Source organism: Fusarium poae, chromosome 1 (assembly GCF_019609905.1).
Source record: "Fusarium poae strain DAOMC 252244 chromosome 1, whole genome shotgun sequence".
Classification (NCBI taxonomy): domain Eukaryota; kingdom Fungi; phylum Ascomycota; class Sordariomycetes; order Hypocreales; family Nectriaceae; genus Fusarium; species Fusarium poae.
Window position 1 is genome coordinate 8,607,511 of NC_058399.1, and position 21,726 is coordinate 8,629,236.

At 47.2% G+C, this 21,726-nt stretch overlaps 9 protein-coding genes across 9 annotated transcripts; 4 read left to right on the forward strand and 5 right to left on the reverse strand.

Annotated features, from left to right (window-relative positions):
* Positions 1–42: 42 nt before the first annotated feature.
* On the reverse strand, positions 43–1,806 carry FPOAC1_002804 (uncharacterized protein; the record flags this gene model as incomplete). Its single annotated transcript, XM_044847379.1, has 3 exons — positions 43–736; positions 792–1,248; positions 1,302–1,806. 3 exons carry the CDS (start codon positions 1,804–1,806, stop codon positions 43–45), a joined length of 1,656 nt encoding a protein of 551 aa, XP_044713295.1.
* A 739-nt stretch (positions 1,807–2,545) lies between these two features.
* FPOAC1_002805 (uncharacterized protein) lies at positions 2,546–5,937 on the reverse strand (the record flags this gene model as incomplete). The annotated part of the gene is made up of 5 exons (XM_044847380.1): positions 2,546–3,172; positions 3,229–4,344; positions 4,421–4,695; positions 4,754–5,636; positions 5,683–5,937. 5 exons carry the CDS (start codon positions 5,935–5,937, stop codon positions 2,546–2,548), a joined length of 3,156 nt encoding a protein of 1,051 aa, XP_044713296.1.
* A 1,057-nt stretch (positions 5,938–6,994) lies between these two features.
* Positions 6,995–8,070, forward strand: FPOAC1_002806 (uncharacterized protein; the record flags this gene model as incomplete). Its single annotated transcript, XM_044847381.1, has 2 exons — positions 6,995–7,294; positions 7,345–8,070. The coding sequence occupies 2 exons, from the start codon at positions 6,995–6,997 to the stop codon at positions 8,068–8,070; spliced, it is 1,026 nt and encodes a 341-aa protein (XP_044713297.1).
* Positions 8,071–8,188: 118 nt separating this feature from the next.
* Positions 8,189–9,565, reverse strand: FPOAC1_002807 (uncharacterized protein; the record flags this gene model as incomplete). The annotated part of the gene is made up of 1 exon (XM_044847382.1): positions 8,189–9,565. The coding sequence occupies one exon, from the start codon at positions 9,563–9,565 to the stop codon at positions 8,189–8,191; it is 1,377 nt and encodes a 458-aa protein (XP_044713298.1).
* Positions 9,566–10,427: 862 nt separating this feature from the next.
* Positions 10,428–11,933, reverse strand: FPOAC1_002808 (uncharacterized protein; the record flags this gene model as incomplete). The annotated part of the gene is made up of 1 exon (XM_044847383.1): positions 10,428–11,933. The coding sequence occupies one exon, from the start codon at positions 11,931–11,933 to the stop codon at positions 10,428–10,430; it is 1,506 nt and encodes a 501-aa protein (XP_044713299.1).
* Positions 11,934–13,011: 1,078 nt separating this feature from the next.
* Positions 13,012–14,301, forward strand: FPOAC1_002809 (uncharacterized protein; the record flags this gene model as incomplete). Its single annotated transcript, XM_044847384.1, has 1 exon — positions 13,012–14,301. One exon carries the CDS (start codon positions 13,012–13,014, stop codon positions 14,299–14,301), a length of 1,290 nt encoding a protein of 429 aa, XP_044713300.1.
* Positions 14,302–14,737: 436 nt separating this feature from the next.
* FPOAC1_002810 (uncharacterized protein) lies at positions 14,738–16,477 on the forward strand (the record flags this gene model as incomplete). The annotated part of the gene is made up of 1 exon (XM_044847385.1): positions 14,738–16,477. One exon carries the CDS (start codon positions 14,738–14,740, stop codon positions 16,475–16,477), a length of 1,740 nt encoding a protein of 579 aa, XP_044713301.1.
* A 1,281-nt stretch (positions 16,478–17,758) lies between these two features.
* On the forward strand, positions 17,759–18,638 carry FPOAC1_002811 (uncharacterized protein; the record flags this gene model as incomplete). The annotated part of the gene is made up of 2 exons (XM_044847386.1): positions 17,759–17,999; positions 18,052–18,638. The coding sequence occupies 2 exons, from the start codon at positions 17,759–17,761 to the stop codon at positions 18,636–18,638; spliced, it is 828 nt and encodes a 275-aa protein (XP_044713302.1).
* Positions 18,639–18,864: 226 nt separating this feature from the next.
* FPOAC1_002812 (uncharacterized protein) lies at positions 18,865–20,055 on the reverse strand (the record flags this gene model as incomplete). Its single annotated transcript, XM_044847387.1, has 5 exons — positions 18,865–19,156; positions 19,208–19,593; positions 19,641–19,660; positions 19,714–19,736; positions 19,790–20,055. 5 exons carry the CDS (start codon positions 20,053–20,055, stop codon positions 18,865–18,867), a joined length of 987 nt encoding a protein of 328 aa, XP_044713303.1.
* Between the last annotated feature and the right edge of the window lie 1,671 nt (positions 20,056–21,726).

Sequence of the window (21,726 nt, forward strand, 5' to 3'; positions counted from 1 at the left end):
CAAAATGTCCTGTGTTCCCATGATCCCATCTCAGCTCCAGACCTACACCATCAAAAAGTCGACGTTCAAATCCTTGAGCTTCTTGACCCAATTCATGTACCCTTCACCTTCAGTATCGTTTTTCCAAAGAATCTGCAGCGTATCAATCGCAGAGTACAAAAAGCCCCACGGGCATATTGCAGCCACCATCTTTAATCGATCCATCACCCACGCCCGGCTCTCCGGAGTCCTTGCCGTCGTTCCATAAATAAAGGTGGGCCATCCCGTGGCTTTGAAGTTTGGGTCCTCGTCGGGTAACGGTAAGAGCGTGTCGTAAAGATCCTGGATGAGACTTTTGCAAACTTGGTCTGGCATCCTGGTGCGCAGCGCAGGCGCCGACTGTATGATGTAGAGGCATGTTGCTAGTCTGTGCGCGGAACCTGTTCGGCAACTGCTCCAGAGAGCTACTTCGTTGGAGTCGGGTACTCTGTCCTTTGCCCATTTCAAAACGTCAAGGCGTTGCGCGCGGTCCAGCAAGTTTGTGAATCCCATTAAAGCTTCTTGGCTGGAAACAGCTCCCTGCGATTCGGAATATAGCAGTTGTGCCGTTTCGCGCAGAATGTCGAGGACTTCGGGCGGACAACAAAAGAATGAGTTGTCGGTCCTAGACAGTGTCGCTTTGACTTGATCCGGGGCAAAGGACAACGCTTGGGTGCCTGGTGTTGATGGGTTGAAAGATAAGCTCAAAGTGCAGTAGCTGTTTTAATACCAGTTAGCCACTGGTCTGCTATAAATCAGGATTCTCCACTTACACATAGCAGTCCGCTACAATATAGTCTCGCAATGTCGTGTCGGAGCTTGCATATGGTTCCGTCATATTCAAAAGCTTCTTGGCTCCTTCAAGGTGAGGCCTCCAACTTTGCCAACCAGATTCGATAAGCTCCGAGTTGATAAGGAACAAAACAGTAGCGAGAATCACATCAGCTCCAATGGTGTCAATGTTCCGTAGTGCTTCGGGCATCATTTGCAATCCTTTTTGTTTGGCAACGAGAGCGTCCATGAGTAATTTCTTTGGTGCTTCTTTTCTGGTGTATGAGTTAGGACCCAACCAGGGTCTTGACAAGTTGCACATATGAGCAGCAGACACCGCGATGATAATTTGTTGCAAAAAGGCATGTTCATTTGTGAGTTGCAAAAGGTTCAGATATGGATTCCTGTTGCTTTTGGTCTGTTCATCACCAACGAGATCCATGCTGACTCGAGTTGAATCTGAGTTAAGGATTAGCATTTTTAAAAGACTAGCGTCCTGAGTGAAGTCGTACAGTAATTCAAATACCACCGTTGCGAATGTGTCATATCTTGAAACAAAGGATCACAAAGTGTCCATGGTGAACTTGGCGAAGTCGGTGAAGAAGGTGAAGGAGGAGACCACGGTTGAGTCTTATCTTGAAGGACGAGTTGATTTTCTTGGGATGACGCTAAGGCCCAGGACCCAGATTCGACAGCTTGTGCATCAAAGGAGCTCATCTGCATATCAGGCATTTCAGGGGACACTTCAGTGACTTGTGCTTCGCCCTGCTTTGGCAAACGACAAACCGAGGCACTGGAGCTCTGGCCAGCCAATTTTCCTCGCGTGGCAACTGATCCAGTCCATAGAAATAGGCGGCCGTAGCCTAAGCACTCAACCCCCCTTGAAGCGCATTTAGAACAGTGAGGGATAGACTTGTCGCAGCGTAATCGAGCACGGCGACAGCTATGACAGGCCTTTTTAGCGACAGGAGCATTACTAGCAGTGATAGTTCCGCTGTCGGGGGGTGAAGATGACATTGGATATCTGAGATGGGAGTTTCAATTGAAGCCTTTGCTCCTTTTGCTTATTAAGGAAACAAAGACTCGGAGGCGACTCGGAGTTATGCTAATGATGGTGGAATAAGCAGGTCAAGAACAGCGGTTTGTAGTGAGAAAGACTTTGTTTGTTGTTGGCAGAAATGGATATAATTTTGTTGATCTTGTAATCCTGGTTCTTGGTTTGTAAGATGTTTGGTTGATTTGAAGCCCAGGCTACAGAATGTCTAAGAATTGAGGTTGATAGTGTTTGCCTCATTTCCAAGGCCCCTATCTCGGCTTACGCGGGGACATTCCAGGCCCAGCACTAAAAATTGACCTAACTGGAATGGCTAGCGGACGGTATATTCCTTGATCACAGACAGATATGGAGGAGAAGCATTATTAAATAATATGCAAATCAAGTACAGAAGAGGAAGCGTCTTGTGAAATTAAATACTTTAACACACCGTACGAAGAATCACAGTTTTATGCAGTGCCACATTATCAAGTATAGGTATCTGGAATTTACACAACATGTACGCGCTGAGACATTATGAAATAAACACCTGCCTCTAGTGAAAAGCTGCACTGACCCTTCATATGATGGAGGGTTGAATGATAAAAGTTAACAAAGACGAGCCATCTTATTGGTGTATATGGAAATGACAATATCCAGACGTAGGTGTGCTAAAGCCTAAAGATGAATAGGTGTTCCATAGGTAAGATGCCGACCCTGTTTCTAACACTTCTTTCCATCATGACCAGACTCACTACTAGACCCAGAACCATCCATATATCTCCCAAAAACATATAGCTCAACATCAGAGATATCCTTTCTAAACTCCTTTGCAACATTCTGACGAAAGTAAACCCGCTTCGCCCACTTGTAGCTCTCCGCTCCAGCAAAGAATATGCCAACAGCAATAAAGACAACACCCCATTCCCAGTCAATAGGGCTATGCATGAAGACCACCCGGTTGATAACTGGGATATACAGTGTAGGCGGTATAAGGACGAAACTGAGAGTGACAGACCAGAACAGGAAAGGGTTTTTCCAGAGTTTCTTCACCCAGGCCTTGAAACCACCACCCTTCTCGAAAATCTCGGCAAAGAATGATCGCCGAAAGTCAACGAGTTGCCATGCGAATAAGAGAAAGTCCCACGTCATGGTTGCGAAAGCTGTTGACCGGGCAGAGAATACTCCCTCGCACGATTCCGAGTAGGTGCTATTGCAGTCGTGACCGAGTCCATGGCTGTTGAAGCCATAGAGGACAATGGCAGATGAGCCGAGAATGCTAATGAGCATCAGGATACCGTAAGTTACCAGATCAACGAGGAATTCGGGAGTAAAAACCCCGTACTTGAGCTATAATATGGTTAGGTTAGCCTTGACTTTTGACAGATATCATCTGATTTACTTACACTATGGGGTGGTCGACGAAGAATGTCAGGACTGGCTTGCTCAAACCCGAGACCCGTTTCGGTGAAAGCTCCAGCGACTAACAACATCCAGATGATTTCCACAGGTGTTATGAAAAAGACGGAAACACCATTTCCATCTTTAAAAGCCAATCCGACGAGAAGGCAGATAACGAATGCAAAGTTGGCAGCGAGCACATGAAGGATGAACTTCTGAATATTATCAAAGATTCGACGTCCTTCTTCAATGGCATTGAGAATCGAAGCAAAGTTATCGTCTGTCAAGATGATATCAGAAGACTCCTTAGCGACATCCGATCCGTTCAAGCCCATAGCGATACCAACGTCCGCATGCTTCAAGCTAGGACTGTCGTTGACACCATCGCCTGTCATGGCAACGTAGCGACCACGGCGGTGTAAAGCCTCAATCATACGTACTTTTGTCGTAGGCGAGCAACGAGCAACGACTAGAGGCAACTCAGGCAAAGCATCAAGTTCGGCGTCAGAGAGATGATCAAAGTCGTGAGCCGCCATCACCATCGTGTCTGCGATGTCTGCGCGCACCATCTTCATCCTTTCCTGAGACGGGATGATAGACACATCGGCAGCGATGGCTCTGGCAGTCTCTGGGTGATCACCAGTGAGCATGTGTACACTGATGCCAGCTTTCTGACACATCTGAACACTGTCCCGAGTTTCAGGTCGAGGAGGATCGTAGATGCCAACGAGGCCACGGAAAACAAGGTCTTTTTCAAAGTCGGACCGATTTATCGCGGATGATAAATCTTCTGGCAGGCCTGTGACAGGAGATCTACTAGCCAGGGCAAGAACTCGAAGACCGAGACGGGCGAAAGCTTCCATGTTTTGCAAAATGGATTCATGGGCGGCTGCATCAAGACGTACAATATCTCCAGAGACTTCCATAGATGAACAGCTGCTTAGGACACGCTCGACTGCACCTTTGGTGAGGATGTGCAAGTCGTTGGATACTGTGTCCTGGAAGATGACCGACATCTTCTTGACATCAGAGTCGAACGGGAATTCCGCAAGCTGTTTCCATCGTGGGCTAGGTCCTGAAGACAACGACATTCGGTTCCAGTTGAAGCGAGAGACAAAGACCTGTATGGCAATTTCAGTTGGGTCACCTTGCACAAGCCACTCTTCAGTGGCCACCATCCTTGCTTCCTTTCTCAACAACGGCCAAATTTGCAAGCGAGGCGATGTCAAGATAGTGCTTGAGTGTTTCATTGGCGTTGGGCTCTTCCGAGGGATTGATCGTGTGTGACTTTGACTCTTCCCCAGGAGCAGTTAGCTCTGTTGGCTGGACGGGGGTATAATCGATGTTGCCGACTGTAGGATTGTATGGTTCATTCGTGGAGGCGACAGAGTAAGTGCCATGTCCAGGAAGCCAGGCCATTCTGACGACCATCTTTCCTTGAGTGAGAGTACCGGTCTTGTCGGAACAGATGTCTTATCATAATGTTAGCTCACGAAGCCCTTAATTGGTATCGACAACTCGGTTACTTACTGGTAACGCCACCGAGAGCCTCCAAGCTCTGCATATTTCTGACGACAACCTTCCTACCCACCATTTGCTTCGTTCCGGCTGCCATTGTAATGGTCAACACCAGGATCAGAGAAACAGGGAGTGTTCCCACGGCTGTCGCAACGGCATAGATGATGACATCCTTTCGAGGATCAAACCCATTGGCTGCCAGGACAATGATAGCACAGACGACAGCAAAGGCAAAAACATAGAGAAACAATTGCGAAAGCTTTTGTTGTAACGGGGTTCCCACGTTGACACCTAAAAACTCGCCAACGATGTCTGCGACTGTCAGAAGCCACTTGGTAGCATGAGCACTGAAAGATGCTTTGCCATTCTCGTCTCTGGTGACCTCTCGCTTCTTCCGTCCAGTGTCCTTTAAAGCAGCTGCAATGGCTCCAATTTCAGTATAAGCTCCAGTGGCGAAGACGACACCCTTTCCACGGCCTTTTGTGACAATTGTGGAGCTGTAGCAGACATTGAGACGGTCGCCAGGTCCTGTATCATCATCAAATTGGGATGCAGGGGCTTTCCGAACAGGTAACGACTCTCCTGTAAGCAACGCCTCGTTAGACTCAAAGTTGGCGACTTCGAGCAGGCGTATATCAGCAGGGACAGAGTCACCCATCTTGAGATCGATGATGTCGCCCGGCACGATTTCGCTCGTTTGGATTGTCAAGGTCTTTCCATCTCGAAAGACATTTGTTGTAGGCTGGCTTAATGACTTGAGGGAGTGGACGGTTCGAGCGGCTTGGAGATCCTGGAAGAAACCAACGATGAGGTTGAGAAGGATGATAAGGGCAAGAGCGCCACCTTCTATCCAAGCTTGGATACCAAAGCTGGCAGCCAAAGCAAGTATAAGCACCTAGACGAGTCAGTCAAGCCCACGTATCACTGTTTCTGATACCTACCAAAGTCATGCAGTTGCAGATCTGGGCGATGAAAATCTTGAGGGGCTTGACACCCTCTTCTTCGCCGAGATCATTGGCGCCATACTCGACAAGCCTTTGAGACGCCTCAGAGGCAGTCAACCCAGTAGTCGGGTTCGTGCTGAGCTCTCGGACCACTGTGTCTGCTGGGAGAGCATGCGCCGGACGCGACAAGGGCTTGTTGGATTGTCCAGAGACATGATTCTCCATTTCTGGAGGTATCTGTTTGGGCGTCATGGTGGAAGACTTGGTTGACTGAGTTGGGTAAAGAATGACTGGGAAGAAGTTGTCGACCAAATCTTCCTGAAGATGGATCCAGGTTAAATTGATAACACAATCTTAGATATACTTTGACTCAACATGAGTACGGTCTTGGGTTTATATTTATTACCTATATGGAGATGCCAAGAAATACACTTTGGTCTCCTAATCAAGTAATTCTTACCGCGTTGAGTTTTTCTCAAGAAATGGGTCTCAGTTTGAAAAACGACGTAAAAGAATGAAAACAAAAACGAATGCCTTGGCAACCCCGGACCCCGAGAAGCCCATCTTCCGCCGCTCTGTTCTCTGCTCTTCATACTTACGTGATATTTGCTGCCGGTTCTCAGTCTTGATTCCGATTCAATGCCGTGCCAGAGAGCCACAATAATTGAAAAGAAGCCCGAGATTAGTCAACGGAACATTCTCATATGTATTGACTGGAATAGTGAGGCAAGACACCGATGCATTAGCGTATAAAGTAATTTTCCCATTGGATGAAATGCAATAAAGAGGTTGACCCATCAATATGTTCTCTGTGAGTTACCCTTTTGGGTAACTCACAGAGAACTGTGATAGCGGGCCGACAGGGCTTGGCGAGGAAAGTAATTTGCGTTTTAAGGTTATTCCCCAGCGAGTGGGTAAATAACGCGGGTTTGACGTAGCAACGGAAGTCGGTGTGTCTTTTGATTAAAGGTAATTTATTGTTGATAATTTAAATCAAAGCTATCAGACTTGGAGACATACCCACATCAATTCTTAGGTACAATATTGGCATAATCCAGCTTTATTCTTATCGATAGTGCGAACATGCATAATAATTCTTAACCTACGTCATTGTTCCTCAAACTTCATGTTACTCTCTACTCTTTCGCCAACCAACCTGTCATGCTTATTAATAATACACAAATGTCAACTTTACGCCCTTCATCAAGTATCTAGAAATAGTCAAAACGACTCGTCAAAACGTATTATGACATAGTTCAAAAGAAGGATTTCCAATATTTTGACTTTGCCTATTTGTCCATTAGATACCATGGCCACTCTTCCATCGCCTTTTAGCGACATTGATCGCGTCCAACTATTGTTCAACCGACCTACTGACATTGAACCACTATCTCGTCTCACAGAGACCGTTAATAATAATGTCAAGCTATGGATAGCTCGTGAAGATCGCAACTCAGGCCTCGCATTCGCCGGAAACAAAGTTCGCAAGCTTGAATATGTGCTAGCAGATGCTCTGGCAAAGGGAGCAGATACTATCGTGACCACAGGCGGCATCCAATCAAATCACATGTGCCAAACCTCTGCTGCTGCTGCTCGGCTTGGTCTACAAGTGAGTGAGGTTAAATCGATAAAAACTACCATAACTAACTAATTTCAAAGGTCGCTCTCTACCCTGCGGATCGCGTTGCCTCAAATGACGCCGAGTATAGATACTTGGGCAACATACAAGCAAACGCCATTCTCGGTGCTGAGACGTTTCCGGTCGATACTACTGAAGAGACTGTTATCAAAACTCTTAAAGAGCGTGGCCGAAAGCCCTACTCGATTCCTCCCGGAGCCAGCTCCCATCCCCTTGGTGGCCTGGGCTATGCTCGCTGGGCGTTTGAACTACTAGAGCAAGAGAAGAGAATCGGTGTAACGTTTGATGTCATTGCCCTCGTGGCAGGGTCTTGCTCTACCCTAGGGGGTTTACTCGCCGGGTTAAAGCTTGCGCAAAAAGAGCAAGTTCCAGGTTCCAAGAAACGCCTTGTTGGATTTTCAGTCCTGCACAAGTCCCAAAAGGATGCTCAAGAATTGGTTCTCAAAATATCCAAAACTACTGCATCAAAGATTGGGATATCTCCCGACAAGATTACTACAGATGACTTTGAAATCGATGCTTCCTATCTGGGTGACGGGTACGGGCAACTCAACGACCCCACAGCTGAGGCGATGAAGAAGCTGGCAAGGATGGAAGGTATCTTGACTGATCCTGTCTACACTGGAAAGGCATTTACCGGTTTACTTGATCTTATCAAGACAGACCAGTTGAACGGTAAGAACGTTTTGTTCCTTCACACAGGAGGACAGGCTGTTCTCTCAGCTTATCCAGGGCTACGGGAGTAGTCCCATGTTTTTTTTAAACCGTATCGTATTCTCCGTTAAGCATGGATTAAAATTCATTATCATTATACAACATCTGCGAAATGTCACCGCCATCGCCCTAAATGTCAAAGACTGCGATCTAACCTTCGAAGCACAACCCCATATCCTTTACCAAGTCTTCAGCCCGGATATCGATACCTCCCGTCCTCGTATCTTCAATACCGAACCCTAGAAACATCTCATCACCAATAAACCCGTGGTACTTTTGCTCTTTACTCTTCCAGCTCATTGAAGTAACATAAAACATATCCGAAGTCGACTTTACCGGATACTGTTTCCGACCATGAATCCATATTGGTTTCTTGGACAGAGCATGGATTTCAAAAGGAGCCCGTTGTTTAAAGAGCATGACGTATGGCTCATATACGGCGTGGTAGTCAAAGTAGGACTTGTGCTGGTATATGACCATAATGAAAGTATTTTCATCATTCGGCACGCACATTGGTTCGTCTCGACGACACATTGTGATCAAGAGGGAGTTGGTTGTCTGATGGATAGACTCAAGATCATTTGTGAGTTTGGGAATATATTTGGCCATGCATTGCTCATCGCCCGCTGCATCAGGAGCAAGGTCAGGGCCAGCAGAGCCATCGAAATTCATTTGAGCAAACACTCTCTTGGGTGCAATGTCATAATGAGTATACATAGTGCCACTAGAGTCCCAGAACAGAAAAAAGTTCTTCTCCATAGGTCTCCATGGCTGTGGCCTTTGGAGTTCAGTGCCTACTCTGAACTCGCTGAGGTTGGCCATGTCGCCTGGCCAGCTGACGAGCGTGCGAAAGTCTTGCACAAACTGACCCAGGCAGGTGAACAACGAGTTTGTGCCATACGTAGTGTAGGGCTTCTTGGGGCCATAGAAAACGCGTCCATCGTGAGGGCCCATGCTCATACGGAAATATGACAAGTCGCCTTGACAGTTATCACCTCCTACAGTAGGAGTGACTGGTAGCGTTACTGCGTGTGTAATACATGTGAGAACATCATTTCTAAAAGCAGCATTGCACACAAGCTCTGCAAACCAGAGTGAGTTGCCACCTTCTTGTAGCCATTGGGCCACGACGATCCATGTATTGTCGAGTGTTGGATGCGGGATGATGTTTGGATTGAGCGCAGTGAAGCCTTCGAACTCTATCTCAAAGAATTTTTTATTCTTTGTAGATAGCGAGAAGAGTTCATTGTGCGTTGAGCTTATATCTTGAGGAATGACACCCTTTCCGAATGGACTCTCGTCTTGCTTAGTAGGCTCTGGATATACCTCGGGTGTTGGCTGAGACTCTGATGCATGTGTTGACTCTTGGTCAGAGAGAACCTCTTCAGTCTTTGATGACTTTTTGAGCTGAGAAGGAACCCAGTCTTGAGCGCCAGCGGGGTCAAGATAGAGTTTTAGAGCAACGATGATGAAAAACACGACCGGGACAACAAAGAGCAGAAGCTTCCGCGAATCTCGGATGAGCATCTTGGAAACGGAAATCTGCAGATGCAGAGGCAAGAGAATGTGTTGGACAATGGATCCAAATACGTATGACGAGGCCGAGTAATGCTACAGTTAATTCACCCGTTACTATACGCGCATGCACCGTGTAATACTCTACCATTCCTCATTTGAACCACACTCCGAATGAAGAGCAGGGGATATGAATTGAGAGTAGTCATTTTTGCCGAGGAGGAGAGCTCAAGCCAAGTAGACCTTGATGACTGACAATGGCGGGGAAGATATCGGCAAACTAACTCAACCAATTCAAGGAGCCAATTGCTAACCCTGTCTTTCTAATCTTGGTCTGTGAAAACTTCAGCTGAAGAACTCCCCTAGATTGATGGAGAAATGCCTTGGCAGTTCCTGATTGTGACATTCAGTGTGGCTGCAATTCGACGTCGACACATGAATCATATGCATGCCGAGGCTTCTATTTTATTTGTAGTAGGTACTTTTTTACTTGATGCGGGGAGGCGCTAATGCAATGTCATGCTGGTCGACGGCGCATGTTCCTGAACAGGGGAGTTTTTGTCTGATCTTGGAGGGTTGCAGATCTTAATTGGGGTAAGGTGGTGTTTTGCGGCGTAGAAAAGAGGTTGGGCCCGATGAATACGAAGTCATATCTCGTTCCTTGTAGAACGCTTCATAGGTTGGTTGGATTTACACAGCATAGAAAGTGACCCTGAACTAGAAGATATCGGGCATCTTCATATCGAATCCTGTTCAGCTGCTGTCATCACAAGTCGAAACAGCTGAACATCATGATGACAATGCACAGTAAAGACACACACATGTCATCGAAAATTAAGCTTGATTTATTATGCATCTGCAATGGCACTGCACTTCAATGTCTAGCCTGTTTGCCAATTGGATCTCCCAAGGCCTTCTTGTATAACCATGCTGCAAATTTGACACTGGGCGTATCAAGAGCCCTCGTCACCAAGTCGGCTAATCCGAATGTCAGAGGCACAAGGATCAGCTGAGGCAGCAAGAACGCCAACTCCAATCCCGTTGGTCCCTTCGTTGACAGGGGCATTTTGTTCGCCCAGTGAGGAATATTCTTCATCATGTCGTCGTTCTGCCATCCTGCAGCCATGTATAACCGTTCGCCCACAACCCAGAGAATCGGACCGTGGCAGAGATATAAAGCGAACGAAATATGGCCCAAATACTGGCAGAACCTGGTCTCGAAAAAGCTCTTCAGCCAAAAGATTCGAGGGATCGAAGCTACCAGGAAAACAGCCGCGTAAAACAAGTAGAACCACTTGTAATCGTAAACAGCTTGTGGCTTGAACCACGAAAGGTAGTAGAAACCTCTGTTCTTGGCGAGTTGCTCAACATTGCTATTCTCAGAAGGTACGCCTCCAAGGAAGAGGCTGAAAACAAGGAGGTGATAAAAGATAAAGTCTTTCATCGGCTCAAGACGTGCCATCCATCGAGGGAGATCGCCCTTCTTTGCAAGGCCGTCCAGGTCGCAAAGAAGCATGCCTGACATGAACATGGCGTTGAAAGATCCATCGGCAATGTACATAAAGTAGAAAATGAGTCCAAGCTCACACCAGAGACGAGCATTTCTCGAACATCGAGAAAATGCCATCTGGGCGGTGAAAACAACTACCGAGCCTTTGAACTCTATGGGTATAGACCAAAGGTGTTTGTTGTATGACAACCACGGTTCTCCACCTTCTTTGAAAACGAAGCTGAAGTTTTTGAACTCGTAGTAAAACGCCCACATCTCATCGTACCAGTTTTTCTGCTTCGTCATGATACGCACCCACACGCCAAAGACGTGTAAATACGTGATGTAGATAACCATGGCCATGATGATCGGCAGATAAAGACGAATCCATCTTCTAAAAAAGGACGAGGCGATGACATCGCCTAACTGAACGTACTCTCCTGCTTGTATGAGGCTTATCGGCTTGAGAGAAAGCACGTAGCCTGAGATGATGAAAAACGTTGATACGGCATAGTGACCACCGGTGAAGAAGTGTCGTATGCCAGGAAACGCCGCAAAATAGTATTTTCCCTCGTATCCAAACGCATTCTCAAAGGGCTTGTTTAGCTCAGGAATACCATGAGCCCAAAGTTCGTGGTGGTGGATGTACACCAAAAGAGCTGCGAAACCACGAAGACCATCCAAGTAAGCTGTTGGACGGAGATTCTCCAGAGGAGGTCTTGAACGAGCATGGATAACGCCTCTGATTTTGTTGATAACTTGCTGTATCTTTCCACCTGCTTGAGATGGCTTCCAGTAACTTTTGCTGGTGGCCCAGTCTGATGAGGACGAGTCTGACTTTACTTCATCCCAGTCATCGCTGTCAAGAAGGCCACTTGTTCGAGGCGACATTGTAGGTGAGATTGGTTGTGGAAGGACGTTTCAGCTCTTTGGAAGAAGAGGCTAGCTGAATGGTGTTGAAGATGTAGTCTAGACATTTACCCGCATGCAAGTCGGAGAAAACAAATATCAAAAGCCGAGGAGGAGAATGGGATAGACAAGCATGTGGGAGATTGTGACGAGGGGTTCAATCCCTCAAGACCCACGGACTTTTGAACTGGATGCATGCAGTATTACTGACAATAGGAACTACATGGTCTCATTGTGTTCCTCTTGTGAGGGAAATCTCGATGGTTGTTAGGTTGTATGTGGGACATGGGATAGGTCATCTTTGCAAGGGTCCAGCCCGTAGAGCACGGGAAAGTCGGCAGACTGCGAACGAAGACCCATTATCTGGCCTGGTATTGGCTGGCAAGTCTGGGGATGGATAAAAGCTTGTTTGGTGTTGTACTGTAAAGGTTTAGACCAATGCGGGGGATATCAGACCAGAAGACAGGGGTTGAATTGTATCCGAGGAATCACAAGCCAAGACAAATTCTCTATCTCGTGAGGACAAATGAAGGGGGTGTGAACAAAGTGTCTAGTTGGATCCTGCAAGGCACGAAAACAGCCACAATATCTGCGGTCATCTTAACTCTATACAAACTGTAATCTCAGTAGACAACATGTGCCGCATCATCAGTCCTGGTCAGACTCAGTGGATATCTTCCTCTCATCAACTCAACAGGATGCCCCCGGTCTTTTCTCACTTACCCCATACGTGCTCACCCTCCATGATGTACGAGGGAACGGAGGAGATGCCCTTCTTGGAAGTTGTCAATCCCAGGCTAACAATGCTCCCTGCTGCAGTATCATCGATTTCCATCAGTCACATCACATGGGCCCAAAGTCCTCTCCGCTTTCCGGTGGCAGTCATTAAAAGGAAAGCTTTGCAGTTTCTCGGTATACTTACTTAGGTAGCATTGGCTGGTCATTCAGGGTTTCTAGGTTTCGCCAAGAGTAGATTTGGTTCAGCTCCGCCGTGCATTTTCTCTTCTGTATTCAACTCGCAGACAATCTTTCTTCTTTCCAGTGTCAGTCACTCTCCGTCATGGCGAGTGGCCCTCGACGAAATATCCCATCTAACCTACATATCCCTCCTCCCACCACCGTCGAGTGGACCGTTGCCAACAAGTCCAAGTCAAAGATGGGCTCTCCTCTGGGCTCGCCAACATTGGCAGCGTCGACAGCCAAATTCCGAAACAGAGTCCCAGCTCAGATGCAAAGATGCCTACCGTTGTATATCTGCTGCGTCATTCTGCTCTTCATCATTCTCAACTTCGACATCTTTTACTCCATACCCAGCCCGATCACAGCCTTTCGAACAGAGAAGGCACCTCTCGTGACGAGAACGCGCTTCAGCTCGTTCCCACAAAAAATCTGGCAGACATGGAAGGTCGATCCCCTCAACTTTGAGGACCGCGACCTCATCACGTCGCGGACATGGGTTAACAAGAACCCTGGGATGCGGTACGAGGTTCTTACGGACGATAATGAGCTTGCTTTTGTAGAAGAGCATTTTGGTGCGGGGAGTCAAATAAATCGACCTGATATCGTCAAGTTTTATAAGAGCATCAACTTGCACATTATCAAGGCTGATTTGCTGCGATACATGATCATGTATGCCCAAGGTGGTGTCTACGCAGACATTGATGTCGAAGCGTTGAGGCCAGTGCATCGATTCATCCCAGAGCGCTATGATGAACGAGATATTGACTTGATCGTCGGCGTCGAGATTGATCAGCCCGAGTTCAGCGACCATCCGATTCTAGGCAAAAAGTCAAAGTCTTTTTGTCAATGGACCATCATCGCAAAGCCTCACCAGCCTGTCATGCTGAATCTCATTGAGCACATTATGGCCTGGCTCAAGGACGAGTCCAAGAAGCAAAAGGTTTCTTTGGGGGATATTGAGCTCACATTTGATCAAGTCATTAGCGGCACCGGTCCTTCTGCTTTCACAGGAGCCCTTCTGGAACAGATGAACCACCACCACAAGGGTGGTAAAGTGACATGGGACCTGTTCCACAACATAGACGAGTCAAAAGTCGTCGGCAGAGTTCTCGTTCTCAACGTTGAAGCCTTTTGTGCCGGACAAGGTCATTCAGACTCTGGCAACCATGATTCCCGCGGTGCTTTGGTAAAACACCACTACCACGCATCCAACTGGCCGAGTAAGCATCCCCGCTATAGCCATCCAGCATACGGACAAGTTGAAGACTGCAATTGGAATGCCGAGTGTGTGAGGTTATGGGATGAGAATGTTGCCGAGTACGAGACGTTGTCTGAGGAGGAAAAGCAGGCCAAGATAGAGCAGGCTAAAAAGCCTGATATCGGGATCTGATGACATATATACGAATATCATGTTTGAATTAGGCATTGTCTGGTTGGCGTTTGGTTTTTTGAATTTAGATACCTGGTAATGAGTTAGTAAACACATATGAATAGTTAAATCACCGACACTTGCATGTGATTATAAATGGATCGACTGTCGTTAACTGCCGAAACTTAATCATCTTGAGCAGGAAGCAAAGCATTCCAAGCATTTGAGTTGATATCTTGATCAATTAATCAACCGATATTCCCGGACAACTAGATAGTCTTGGCGTAATCCGCGGACCGCGGCACCGAGAGGCAAACTTTGACCAATTCAGCTTGATCACTTATTGAGAAACCAACCCCGCGTCTCACGTACGATAATATATACTCACATCCTCGGCTTATTCTGTCCCATTTTTACTCGTACCTTTTCTACTCACCATAATATCTCTTTCCATATCATGTCTTCTTCAGAGCAGAAACCAGTCATTATTGTCGGCGCTGGTTTGGCTGGCCTCGTCGCAGCCTTTGAATTGTCAGAACAGAACATCCCAGTCCTTCTCCTGGATCAAGAAAATGAGCAAAACCTTGGCGGCCAGGCCTTTTGGTCGCTTGGTGGTGTTTTTATGGTCGATTCGTCTTACCAGCGCAGAATGGGAATCAAAGACTCTCGAGAGCTGGCCATGAGAGACTGGTTCGGTTCAGCGAGGTTCGATCGGGAAGAAGAAGATTACTGGCCGAGGAAGTGGGCCAAAGCTTTTGTCGACTTTGCAACAGATGAGATGGAAGATTATGTCAAAGCTCGTGGTCTGGGCTTCTTGTATAATGTTGGCTGGGCTGAGAGGGGAGACGGTTCTGCCACCGGCCATGGAAACTCTGTTCCCAGGTTCCATGTCAGCTGGGGTACAGGACCAGAGGTTGTCAGGGTCTTTGCGGATCCCGTCAAGAAAGCCGCCGAAAAGGGCATTGTGACATTCAAGTTCAGACACGCTGTCGATGAGTTGATAGTCGACGATGCCGGTCGAGCTGTGGGGGTCAGAGGGCGCATTCTCGAAGACGACGATGCTGGTCGTGGCATCAAATCGTCGCGCGTTGAAAAAGACAAGTTTGAAATTTACGGCTCGGCTGTTGTTGTTTCTTCGGGTGGTATTGGAGGCAACGTTGATGCTGTCAAAGCAGCATGGCCTGTTGACAGATTGGGTCCCAAGATACCAGAGAACTTTGTCGTCGGTGTCCCTGCACATGTCGACGGACGAATGATTGGTATTTCAGAATCCGCCGGCGCACACGTTATCAACCGCGATCGTATGTGGCATTACACTGAAGGCCTTCAGAACTGGAACCCAATCTGGCCTGGTCACGGTATCCGAGTCCTCCCAGCTCCTTCGTCGCTTTGGCTCGATGCTACTGGCAAGCGACTACCGCCGTTCCTCTACCCAGGCTCGGATACTTTGGCAACACTCAAGTATATTTGCAGCACAGGGTACGATTACACCTGGTTCATCCTCGATCAGAGCATCATAGCTCGCGAATTCGCCCTTTCTGGCTCGGAACAGAACCCAGATGTGACTGGAAAGAGTATCTGGATGCTTCTCACTCGCGTCTTTGGCAAGAAAGGCACGGTCCCTGTTCAAAACTTCCAAAAGCACGGTAAAGACTTTGTCGTCCGCGATAATCTGGAGGATCTAGTTGCTGGCATGAATGAGCTGGCTAAAGCACGCAATGGGCCTTTGCTGGAATACGATGATGTGAAGGAGGTGGTCGAAGCGAGAGACAGCCAAATGGACAACCCCTACTGCAAAGACGCCCAAGCCATGCTTATCCACAACGCAAGGACATATTGGCCCGACCGTCGTAGCCGTGTTGCACCGCCACATCGTCTTCTCGACAAGGCTCACGGGCCGTTGATTGCCGTGCAGATGAACCTTCTCACACGAAAGACTCTCGGTGGTATCGAGACAAATTTGGATAGCAACGTTATGAGGGCCGATGGTACCCCGTTCCCGGGGCTTTATGCTGCTGGTGAAGTAGCTGGGTTCGGAGGTGGTGGTGTTCATGGGTATAGTTCACTCGAGGGAACATTTGTAGGAGGTTGCATCTTTTCAGGACGGGCTGCGGGTAGAGCACTTGTTCGTGAGATCTTGGGAGAGGATGTCTATGGAGATGGGGGAGGTACAAAGCCCGTGAGCTCTCGACTTTGAGAGTGTGACTGTTGTGTTTGATTGATGCAGATCCTCGTATTTAGAGATGAATTTAGCAAGCAACGGATACAGTGGATGCTATGTATTGTCCATGTTGTGTGCTGGGGATAAAGCATGATGGCTGGCTGTTAGGTGACCGAATAGGAATGTCAGCTCAACTTGCTATGACGTAGAATTTTATAATATCAACTACCGAGACCCGTTGTCAAATATAGACTACACCTCCTTGCTCACAATTGTTCAATAAACAGAACTTCAGGGTAGGAATGAAGCCAAGATCCTGTCGGCACTGGCAAAACGCCTTACCCGTAGCCAAGCCTACCGGAGTGGACACTGCTGAGATCCACTGCAACGTGAACCCCTGACCTAGCCAAGGCTGAGTGAAAGACAATATCGGCGCCTAAAACTTTGGGTGGCTTATGTAGGCATGGCTGGGATAGTATTTTGACGGACAACTACGAGTAATTTCTAGCTATTACACGAGAAAGTGGCGACTGATCTATTTATTCTCCCTTGTAGTAGAATTGCTGCTTAGTCTACTCCGTAGCTGTGAGAATTTGGTCTCTCGCAAGAACTGAGACCTTTTCAGCCTTGAGCTCAGACAAAAAGTAAGCACTTGTTGTTCGTCTCATTTTATCCCTGTTCTCACCAATGACAAATTAGCATCATAGCCACTATTCTAGCTTCAATTTCCCTAGTCACGCCTCAGGGTATCAGAAAAGTTGGCCGATGTCAGCCTAAGAGATGAAATTAGTGGGCCACTTAATGTGCTTTAGACTATACCTCTTAGACTACTTATTTTTGTAACCTAAGACTTAGGAGGTCATTTTTTCTGCTACCCACTAGTCACGATAGCGCGACACTTGATCACCGGTCATCTCAGACAATTCAGACTTGATGACCCACGAAGGATATTAATAATGCCACAAGGATTGGAGCTAGCAAGTCCAGCATGTAAGAAAGCGGACCCGGTAGCTATTTCACCGCTGTCTCACTGGGTGAAGCTCTCTCACTCCCCGGCCCTCAAGACATCCGCTTCAACGCTAACACTGAGATTAACAAGGATCTTCGTCCATCGAGGCTGAGTGGTTTGTTGCGCCAAATGAAACAGTATGGCTGTTCCCCCAATTGCCTAAGACTTTCTTCTCTTCTTCTTTTGTCCATCTTTTGGGTCAGCTTGTGATAAACAGAAGGCCTTGGAGTTGTTGGTACCTGATCTTGAGGCTCGACAATCACATACCCTTTACAGCACCTTGATCAACATATTGATTGATACACAAAATGCACGCCCTGTTGCCGCTCACCGTTCTGCTGAGCAGCCTCGCCACCAGGGCTGCTGCTGCTACCTCCTTCATCACCCCCGGAGGATCTGGAACCACAGGATGGAAGAACAACCCATCTTACGATGTCGATGAGAGCATGAATGTAGAGTGGGAGACCGACCTCGACGAGACAAACCTTCTTCTGTGGCAGGACTATCCTTCTGCTGGCGGTGGCACCCAGTTCTTTCTGGGTCTGAAAGGTATGCGCGATACCAATACCTGGAACAGCAATGACTAACGCTGCATTTTTAGAAAACTCAACATCGACCAGCTTCATATGGCAAGTCAGCTTCAACGGCTTCTCCACCGAAGTCAAAGACGGTGAAGACGCTGTCTTCCACTTCTCCCTCTTCAAGTCCGGCACCAACGACATCTACGCCAACAGCCAAGCCTTCAACGTTACAGTTCCTCGCGACGCAACAACAAGCGCGGCCTCTTCCACCGTCGAGCCTAGCCCTACGCCCACCCGCGACGCTACCGAAACAACAACAGACGCCGCCACCGAGTCAACAACAGAAGCTGCTTCTGACTCGGAGGACAAGGGTCTTTCTACCGGAGCTGTCGCTGGTATCGCCGTTGGCGCCACCCTCGGAGGTATCGCTGTTCTTGCTGGCATCGGCTTCCTTCTCTGGAAACGCTCACGCAAGGGATCTGGTGCTGCGGCAGGAGGATATGCGCCTCCCAGTGAAATGCCTACTGGACCTCAGCATCAGCCCGTGCAGGAATACTACAAGGCTCCTGAGCAGAATGCGCCAGCTGAAATGGCTGGCCAGCCATGGGTTCACCCTCCTCAACAAGGCTATGGCCAAGGACCCGGTGGTCTCCATGAGGCGCCTTAATTAATGATTGGTAACTGTAGAGAAATGGTAGATTTCCTTATGGAAGGAGTTCTGCATGTCGTACATCAGAGCACGGAGTTGGTTGATCGTATCAGCTATTTATATATATTCTTTTTCATGAACACCTATTTACATCGATACCAAAATTATTATCTAACTAAATTATAATCCAGTTATCTTAACCAACATTCTTGACCAACACATATGTATATGTGTCTTGATAAGTTCAAGGTTCTGGCAGTTCCCTTTCATATTCCCCAGCACGTATCGAATATGACCGAAACATCCGTCTGGGTTTTGAAATATTGCCTGCGTCTTGTTGACTTGCAAGTGCCGTTTGGCTATCTTCAGTGAAGCGTTGTTCAAGATGATATGTCCCGTCGGTAATAGTGCTCGAAAATGTGCCCTCTGCTATGATACCACAGTGCTTGTCGCGGGCGATCTTGCCTATAAGGTCGGCCATGGACATTTCGATATGTAGTTTTACAGTATACGCCAATGGGTGGAATTGCATATATCTAATGGAACCGGTTAGTATGTGTGCTGTAAAGAGTGAGTCGAACGCATACACAAAAGTATTTCTTAAACTCATCATGGCAATAATGAGCACATCCATGCTCAACGAAAACCCAATAATAAACATGTTGAAATGCGTCAACCTTTTGTACTTTGTGAGACCATGAATGATGAGATTAACACGAACGATGCGTATAAAGTATAGGTTCAGACACGCGTCGACGATGAGGTATATGACTTTCTCGCATCGATCCCACCACTCGTTGATGTGGATATATCGTTGTGATATCTGTAGTCGGGCGGGAATCCATATACAATAGACAGAGATGTTGACGGCGGTAATGAGAACTGCAACGACAATTTTGAGACGGTAGGCTTTCTTTGTATGGGTGAGGAGTATGCCACATCGGTTGACGATAATTTGGAGGAGAAATTGGACCTATCGAGGGTTAGTCGAGGAATCGTGAAGTGATTTAATATTCATACTTGAAGGGCCCATGTGGTAACTGAGTGAAGTTAGCAGCAGCTCAATTAAGGATTGGACAACAGTAATACTTACGAATAGTGAAATAAAACGCAAAGCTGAAGGATATAAATCAGTACATGTCGTCGGAGTTGATCACGAATTGACTTACCTTGGGAGTATAACGTCAAGAAGATGCAAAATGCAAATAACAGCAAATATCGCACAAACCAACAATTCCAACCAGACCATTATAATATAAGCATTTCGAAACACACGCCTCCCATGGCGCCGGTATATCTGGAACGTCTGCCTGCAAGCCTTCCAGGTGGTGAGCCATCCGAAGCCGATGGTAAAGCCCAGTGCAGTGGAGGCGATGACCAGATCACCTCTAGTAACTTCCTGAGCCTTGTAGTGGGGGGGAAGGAGGGTTATCATTCCGACATGTCGAGGGGCGTCTTTGTACTGCTCTCATCTGGCCGTGATGAATAGAGATATTCCGGGTGATGTTTTCCATGTTATGAATTTCGGTATTGAGGGGCAGGTAGAGGTGCATATGGGGGAAATGAAAACAGAGCGTCATAGCAGAGTAAGGATTCCAGATTCCCTACTGTAGAGTAACGCGTGGAAATGGAAATGTAACGCATGGTTGATGATTGGAAGTAGTTGAGATACTAAAGAAAGCCATCTCATGCCTGATGCACCAATGCTTATACTGTGGAGGTATTCAGTACATGGAGACACAATCTTACTGTGGTGGTCAATAAGTATATGATACTATGAAGTTATCAAACTCTAAAACCCTGGTTCTCGGACCCCCTTCCCCATGCCGGCAACCTCCAACTACCGCTCAACCGTTACAGACTAGACAGTACGTAGCCTTTCCTTTGCAACTATTTGCCCCTTTCATCAATCACATGAGATCTACATCACTAAAGTCTTGCGAGGAACCAATTGGTGCCGTTCTGTGCCCTGTATGATCTACTGTATGGTTGATCATGGTCTTGAATTGGTACCCAACTCGTCTTGGCATTCCTTTGAGGCTGAGACTCTTGACTTGAGACTGACTCAAGAGAGAGTTTTCAGTGACATTTTCATTTTACAATTTTAACTAAGTTCGTATCAAGTGAAATTGATTTTGTCTTGAGTTGTCATGGCCAGGGTATGTCTTGGTGGCCTCTTTCTTTTATGCGAAGCCACCTACGTTTCTGCTTGTATCCCAATCACGGGATCTTGAAAGACAATAACATTCTATTTCTTCCCCATGATTCCTCTCCAGATCCCTTGCCGGTGTGGATGCACAGACGGCCAATTGCCCCAGTGCACTATGTCAACGTCAACTTGCATTTCTCCCCTCGTTTCCCAATAGTACGGGTAAGATTTCAGCCTGATTTAGTCAAATCGGATGGCCCAGTAAACTAATCCATCCCTATTTCAGCTACGGCTCGTGCCGTGAGTAATGTCTCCATAACCAGTCAACTACATAGCAATGCTTCTATTAAGAGGGACAGACTAACAGCGTCTCGACTACAGGCCGAGTTCCACGGGACCTTATCCAGACTGTCACTTCTAGCATTAGTTGCAGATCGTCATTGGAAGTGACACAAGCCAAGCGGCTTGATTTGATCTAGCCCTACGGGGGATCATCAGTAACGTACTGTACAAGTGGTTAAAGGTTCAGAGATATGGATGAAAGGACAGGGTATGTTGTTGTGTGTTGTCCTGTTTACTGACACAGCCCCGTCTCCTCGTTTCCTTTTGACCGAAACATAGCAGGAGCAGCCTCGAAAATATATATTCTAATGATTCTCAACAACATTACTTCCCCGCATGTTCTAGAGGTTGATCTGCGCCTTAGCTGAAGCCGATGCAGTAGACTACCGACGAAACAACACTATCGTGGCTTGAACTAAGGCAGGAGGCGCAACAGCTAAATAATTGCCGGAGCAGCCCAATGTCTGGTGAAAGGTGACCGCAACACCGTCCACCCACTCGAGAATTGGGATCCCAACTAGGTATTCTTCTCGTCTCGTCGATCAGTTTATAAGGTTGAGGCAAAGAACGCCCTGCTTCTATCCGTCTTCCGCTGACATATTGTTTACCATACTA